The following is a 7,895-nucleotide window of genomic DNA, read 5'->3' as shown; positions in this document are numbered from 1 at the left end:
TAATATGAATATAAAAGTATATACACATATGTAGATATATAAAGATTATAAACATTCTGCTTCTAACAGAGAAATATAAATGATAAAAGAATTTAGAAAATGTATGCTTGCCTTAATTCATACTATTAGTAATACTATTTATATTTAGAAGTCCATAGATTTCAAGTCTTAATTTTTTACATATGAAATTTAATTCCTTATATTACATATAATATCCAATAATTTTTTTTATTAATCCATTGTTGGTAGAAAAGTTTACTTAATTACTTTAAATACAAACAAAAAGTGTGACATAACAGTACTAAATTTCAATATTTCTGATTGCATTCTGTGTAATTTATATCGCGTGATATATGCAGCATCAGAATATATTTTGAAAGAAAATATACGAATAATTGTCGATAAATTTCGATTTCTCTCAGCAAATATATTTTAGTATATATGTTAATTTTTTAACTATTTATTAAAATTACATTCGTTTCTTTTCAATAACTGATAACTAATTGGCATTTATTAGTGATCATATTAATAAATTTTACACTCGAATAAGTTTTATGTAGTTAATGTACGTAACATATTTAAGTAGGCGACTGATGTCTTAACCACCTATCAATTGGACAAAGAATGTGTGAATCATGATAGTTACAAGGATATGATATGCAATGACATTTACTCACGTCGCCGAAAGTACTGAGAGACAACTCAAAAAGATTTCCAGCGGTAAGTTTAATAGACGTATTGGACACAGCGATCATTAAAATGAGATCAAGACTTTTTCTTCCTGACAAACGATGCCAATCGATCATGTACGATTTCTCGCCAATCTTCTTACACTATTTACGGAATTACTTCTCTTATTTTTTTAAATATAAAATTATATGCGGTTAAAATTAACTTTTTAAAATAAATTATATATTTTACAAATTTATTATTATTATTACAATTCTGTTTCTGTTATTGTAAAAATACATGAGCCATTTTTCTTGTAGTACCAACAAGTGTAAATCTTTGTGAATTTTATTGTTTGAGAAATACTTATCATTTTTTTGTTTAATAAATGATCTGGTGTACACATATTAGTTTGTAACTTCAACGTTTAATTTTTACAATCAGGTGAAATTAAAGATCCTCTAATAAGAGCTATAAAATAAGATTAGATTGACGATGACATTTTTCAGTAAAAATATATGATTGTTTAGTATATACAGTCATGTTATATTTAAAATAATACGACTTGTACGTGTCGTGGTGTACACAGGTATATTACTTGATGAAAAATGACACCACAATCAAAATTTGAAATGTTATTTTACGATTTTGATTAGAGAATTTCTTGAATTTCTCACTCAGTTTCTTACGTATTCATCGGCAATGTCTAATAATCTCAAACAGATGCAACGTGTTCTTCATCTATCGATGTCATAGGATGACTATCATGTTCATGGAAAATATTTTCACGTTCGCATCGAAAGGTATCGCACTTGTTAATAGTTTGATACGGAACGCAGAGTTTCTGCATACCTCTTCCAGCCCTTTGTAATACTGATCCAGTTTCTATCGAAGGTTTAAATCGGATCAGAATATAAGAACCAACCAACTACAATCGAGCATTCCCCTATCATTCGACTGTAACAGGGGAATACTCGACTGTAATTGATTGGTTTTTACATTATAATCCAGTTTAAACTCTCGTTGGAAACTAGACCACTGATGTGCGTTGCTCTCTCGTGCAATCTGTATTTTGATAAAACTCAGCTGTTCATGCGTGAATATTGGTTAGGATGATAAAATAAACGCTGAATTATTTCTCTTGTTTATACAAATTAGACACTGAAGTTATGAACTCATGTGTATATCAGATCATTTGGAGAGCATACTGTCAGTGCTACCACATCATTCCATCCTCATTATTTATTAGACGTAAAACAAAGATAGAACGATGCAATAGCACTGACAGAGTGCGCACCTTTATTATAAGACAAAGAACTGATAATAAGTATTTCTTAAATAGTTAATTTCAATTATTATTGTTGCCATTATGAGAAAATGACCTATATATAAATGTAAAAACGTACTTGTGAGGTTTGGTAATAAATTTATCAACGCAAAGGGATACTCTTTAAATTAAGACTGTAGAACTTTACCTTTTCAGCAACAAGCTCGCCAATGTAACATAATATGAAGATATTGAACGTAAGAGATGTATATAAAACAACATATGTTACATAACTTGTCATATCTTTTCTCTCCCATTCCTGGAAAAAAAAAAGTAAAAATATCCTATAGATTATTTAAAATTATTTAAGATTATTTAAGATTATTGACATTGTTATTAATCGTGAACAACAATCTCTGGTATTGCTTCAAATAGTAATGCGCTTTACGTACTTACTGCGCTGTACGATATGCATACCGTGATAACAAAATATCCAAGAAAACACATGCTTAATGTACATCCTAAAATTTCCACCATAGATATTTCACGCAGTATTTTGTCCGTCAGCGTTATAAAACTGGAAGACAACCGATACGTTATCGCGTAGAAAATATTTTATACGAAAAGTACGATTTCGTTAAGTGTTCCTAAACAATTAAAAATAAATTGAAACGCTATTTAGAGATATATGAGTATGTACATGTTGAATGCAAGAGAAGCACCGACAATGCTCGTCGAAAACTAACTTACTTTAAGATTCGAACGTGCTGCTGCATAATCATTGCCAATCTCTCATCCACATTATCGCAAAAGTCTTCCCGTCCATCCACTAGATGTTCGATCCATTGCATTAAGACTTCTAAGCGGCCGTAGGCATGCATCGCGAACACGGCTGCTAAACTGCATGCACCGGTAGTGATAGAGTGCACAATGAAACCCGACAAGCATTGTACACAAAAAAAAATCTCACTGATAGGACTACGTCGCGCATCGACTATCATACTAGAAACAGGATACATTAGTGGTCGATATGTCAAGTTTCCGCCGTCTTCCGTGATCTTGCCGTTACTCAGCGGCAAAGCGAGATAATAGAAAGTAGCACCGCCGTACATAAAGACCGCACAAATCGTCACAAGACGTCGACCGAATTTTGCGCTTTTGATCATGATCATCCGATCATCATAATACCGAGTGTTAATCCAGTCATTTGCGATATGTTCGATGCCACTACGGATGTCATTTTCGCGGAAGATCAATGAGGAATATTTTATGACGGCCATTAAACAGAAATTTAGCGGCCCAGTGAGTTTCAAGATATTGTAAGCATCATCCATTTCAAGCACCAAATATATTGCGGAGGGTACAAAAAGGAAGCCGATTAGGCTGATGCAAATGACATTCACTAGCATATACGCGTATCTCTCTATAAATGAAATCTTGATTGATTTCGGCCAGGCACCGAGCGGTTTCAATATCCAACGATTCAGCTGGATGCTTAACCGCAGATCTTTCTTGTAATCGTTAACAACTGTCATTGGATTTACTTTCTCCATTATAATAGGTTTGTGCCTAGTTGAAATGATGAACGCTCAAAGATTACTGATAGGGTTGTGCTAGAACTAGTGTGTGGAAATTCAAAATGCGACTGCGCTGTTCCGTGTAACTTTCTTTCCAGGAGAGGGACGATCAAGTAACAGAGTACAAGTGAAGGGTAAACTTTCTAGACACAATTCTCAATTTCCGCAAAGGGGAATCAAAGTTTGCTCATGTGATACTACACCTGTCTGTTCTTGAATTATAAACAGAAAGATTTACATACTTTGCGGAGATTTTTTCCGCAATTTATCGGAGCAGATCGCAAGCGCTTTTTTCTTGTATGAGATATTATATGTGTGTATGAATACGATTTTACCTATAATGCTTATACATGAGTATATATAGAAATACAATTTTATAGAAATACAAATATTATTGCAATATATTTTTAACTAAAGAAAATACTTTATCTTATTATCTTATGATAAACAATTAGAAAAATTATTTAATGTAAAATATTAAATAAGATAGAATTACGTTCAAATATATTATTATTTATATTATTATTTAAAATTTAAGTAATATATTTAAACGTATTTTTATTTTATTTAATACGTTTAAATATACATGTACATATAGATATTTATATATATAATTGTTGTAAAATATATTATGAAGACATTTTAAAAATATTTTGTTTTGTTGTTTTATATTGAAATATCTATTATTTATAAATATATCAAGTAATAAAATCTGTACCTGATAATACTATACATATATGAAAAGATATACACATTCAATCTTGAAATACAGGATGAACTTCCAGTATTTTGAAATGATAAAAAATAAAAACGAGCAGTAACATATTTCTAGATATTTTTAATGTAAAGAACGACTAAAATTAAAAAATTATTTGCAAAAATTTCCAAACTTCCACATGAACACTTATAGTGGTTTTTAGATCATTGAAAGAAATTTCCCTAAAACCCGTTTCCCGATGATGTTCTTGATAGCATTCCTTTGGATTTCTTCTGAAAGTTACCCAAAACAATTTACTTAATCAAGATATTGGTCGTAAACGTTTTGCGCAACTAAACTGTAGCCGTCACATTAGTGTCATGACATCATTGATGACATATTTCAGCAAACATGATGTGAAGTGGAATACCTACATAATATCCTTCATACAACTAAAGGTGCTCATTTAATATTAGATAATTAAAAAAAAATCTTTTTAATTGTTCTTTACAATAAAAAGAAATATGCATTTATGTTTATTTTTATTTTTTGTCATTTCAAACTATCATAAATTTCATGTACATCTTATAATACTAGATAATAAATACAATAATACAATATTATATACCTATTTTGACATATTGAAGCATTATTAAAATGCGATAATTTAATATGTTTGAAATTTATTGCTGTTGTAATTCATGAAAGATGTTATACCAATTAATAAGTATAATTTTTTGCAATTTTATTTTGAGTATTTCTTATTGCACAATTTTATATCGTATAATAATGTATGAAATGTTAAGAAATATTTTCGTAGAAAATATGCAAAAAATATTTTATTCTCCTATTCAATAAATATTTAGTAAATTTTAATTAATTTTTTCTATTTTTAAAATTGCATTTATTTTCTTTTTTTTTTCAAAATGTATCAAATAACTGGCATCAAATAATTGACTTTTTATTTGCAATCGATAATCATGTTAATAATTTTTACATTTTAGACAATCTTTATGCAGTTAATGTACGTAGCATGTTTAAATAAGCAACAGATGTCTTAACCACCTATTAATTGGATAAATAATATATAAATCATATTTCTCGATAAATACTGATAGATATTGACATTGCGTTACTCACATCACCAAAAGTACTGAGAGACAATTCGAAGAGATTTCCAGCGGTAAGTTTAATCGATGAATTGGACATAGCGATTATCAATACGAGGGCAATACCCTTTCTTTCTGATAGACGATGCCAATCGATCATATATGATACTTCCCCGATTTTCTTGCACTGTTTACAGATTATTTTTCAAATTATTTTTAAGATTATTTTTCTATTTTTTTTTATATGATATAAATACACAAAAAGAATTAATTCTAAATAAATTCTTAATTATACAAATTTCATTATTTAATATAAACCGTATAGTGCATAACCAATTATAAAAATAAACCGTAAAAGTGCACTTTACTAAAGTTTATTATTAAATTTATCATATGTGCGTAGGCAAATGCTTCGATTGTGAAGACTTTACCTTTTCGGCAACAAGTTCACCGATATAACAAAATATAAAAATATTGAACGTAAGAGATATAAGCAGGACAATGTATGTTATATAACTTGTAGTCTCTTTTGTCTCCCATTCCTAGAACGTGAAAATTGCTATATTCGACATATAAACTGTACGCATCGAGTACATTGTAAATCGTAAACGTTGATCTTTGACATAGTAATGCACTTTGGTACGTACTTTTTGTACAATATGCATACCGTAAGAGAATAATATCCAAGAAAACACATATTTAACGTACACCCTACAATTTCCACGATAGATATTTCACGCAATACTTTGTCCGTTAGCGATATAAAACTGGAAAAAATAATGTATACATTATTACATAAATATACCCAGTCGATATCAGAAGTAACATAACATCAATATTATAATTTTGCACTCTATCGTGCATCATATCAAATCATATTTATGTTGTACAAGACGAGAAAAGATTTAGGGCTTTCGAAAATAAAGTACTTCGAAAAATCATCGGGGCAAAACGCGATGAGGAAACGGGCGAATGGAGAAAATTACACAACGCAGAATTACATCAATTATATAATAGTCCGGATATTATTAATGTCATAAAATCGCGTCGATTAAGATGGGCAGGTCACGCGGCGCGTATGGATGAGAATCGAATTGTATATAAAGTACTAATTGGTAAACCGGATGGGAAAAGACCATTGGGTAGACCAAGACGTAGATGGGAAGATAATATTAGAATGGACCTTAACAAAATGGGGTACGAGGGTCACAAATGGAGGGATCTTGCTCAGGGACGGGAACAGTGGCGGGATTTGGTATTTGCGGCAATGAGCTTTCGAGTTCCTAACGCCTAATAATAATAATAATCGTTTATGTTATATTATATTACATTTATATTATTGAGATTAAAATTATAACATTAATATTATATTACCTTTAAATAGTGTCGACTGGGCAAACACATGAGAGACGCGATTTTGTTACTTGTTCGTAAATAATTAGAAATTAATTAAAGCGCTTTACATATGTGTAAAGTGTGTTTTAATTCATTTTTACTGATATTTTAATAAGAATTTTAAGAAACACAGACAATCCATGTCAGAAAGTAACTTACTGTAAGATTCGAATGTGCTGCTGAACAATCATTGCCAATCTCTCATCTACGTTATCGCAGAAATCTTCCCGACCATCCACTAGATGCTCGATCCATTGCATTAAGACTTCCAGACGGCCATAGGCATGCATCGCGAATACGGCTGCTAAACTGCATGCACCGGCAGTAATGGAGTGTGCTATGAAACCCGACAGGCACTGAATCCAAAAGAGAATCTCACTGATGGGACTATGTCGCGCGTCGAGAATCACACTGGCAACTGGATACACCAATGGCCGATATGTCAGGTTTCCATCACTCTCCGTAATCTTGCCTTTACTAAAAGGCAGAGCAAGATAATAAAACACGGCACCGCCATACATAAAGAATGCGCAGATCGACACGAGACGCCGACCGAACTTGGCGTTCCTGACCATAATGATCCGATCATTAGAATGTCGAGTATTTATCCAGTCGCTTTCGATATGCCTGATACCACTGCGGATGTCATTCTCGCGGAAAATTAGCGAGGAGTATTTAACAACGGCCATTAAGCAAAAACTTAGTGGACCGGAAAGTTTTAAAATAAGATATACATCATCCATTTCAAGTAACATGAAGATTGTGGAGGGTACGAAGAGGAAGCCTATCAGACTAGTGCAAATTACATTTACTAGTCCGTACGCGTATCTCTCCATACGTGAAATTTCAGTTAATTTCGGCCAGACACCGATCGGCTTCAGTATCCAACGATTTAGCTGAATGCTCAACTGCATATCTTTCTCGTGATCGTGGACTGTTGCGATAGAACTTGTTCTTTCCATTATGGAAAATTTCCTAGCATGATTGAAGTGACAAGAGAGCTCGATGATAACTAAGAGGATTGCGCGAGAGATTTGAGCGAGGAAAGTCGCGTCTGCGCGTTCCGTACTATCCGTACTATTCCTCTTCTAGGAAAAAGATAGAACACAGAAGGGTAAACTTTACAGATGCTATTCTTGATTTCCGTAAGAGGGGTTCTTCATGTGGTACTTCACATGGTA

At 31.8% G+C, this 7,895-nt stretch overlaps 2 protein-coding genes across 2 annotated transcripts; both read right to left on the bottom strand.

Moving 5' to 3' along the window:
- Nucleotides 1–552: 552 nt before the first annotated feature.
- LOC108752540 (odorant receptor 63a-like) lies at nucleotides 553–2,937 on the bottom strand. Its single transcript, XM_018493392.1, has 5 exons — nucleotides 2,687–2,937; nucleotides 2,414–2,513; nucleotides 2,145–2,255; nucleotides 678–833; nucleotides 553–606 (listed from the first exon to the last, which is right to left on the bottom strand). The coding sequence occupies exons 1-5, from the start codon at nucleotides 2,935–2,937 to the stop codon at nucleotides 553–555; spliced, it is 672 nt and encodes a 223-aa protein (XP_018348894.1).
- A 2,284-nt stretch (nucleotides 2,938–5,221) lies between these two features.
- On the bottom strand, nucleotides 5,222–7,676 carry LOC108752411 (odorant receptor 63a-like). Its single transcript, XM_018493211.1, has 5 exons — nucleotides 6,874–7,676; nucleotides 5,987–6,086; nucleotides 5,751–5,861; nucleotides 5,351–5,506; nucleotides 5,222–5,275 (listed from the first exon to the last, which is right to left on the bottom strand). Exons 1-5 carry the CDS (start codon nucleotides 7,674–7,676, stop codon nucleotides 5,222–5,224), a joined length of 1,224 nt encoding a protein of 407 aa, XP_018348713.1.
- Between the last annotated feature and the right edge of the window lie 219 nt (nucleotides 7,677–7,895).

This window comes from Trachymyrmex septentrionalis, unplaced genomic scaffold (assembly GCF_001594115.1).
Source record: "Trachymyrmex septentrionalis isolate Tsep2-gDNA-1 unplaced genomic scaffold, Tsep1.0 scaffold60, whole genome shotgun sequence".
NCBI classification, from domain to species: Eukaryota; Metazoa; Arthropoda; class Insecta; order Hymenoptera; family Formicidae; genus Trachymyrmex; species Trachymyrmex septentrionalis.
Note: the sequence above shows the minus strand (reverse complement) of the source record. Positions and strands in the feature narration are given on the sequence as shown.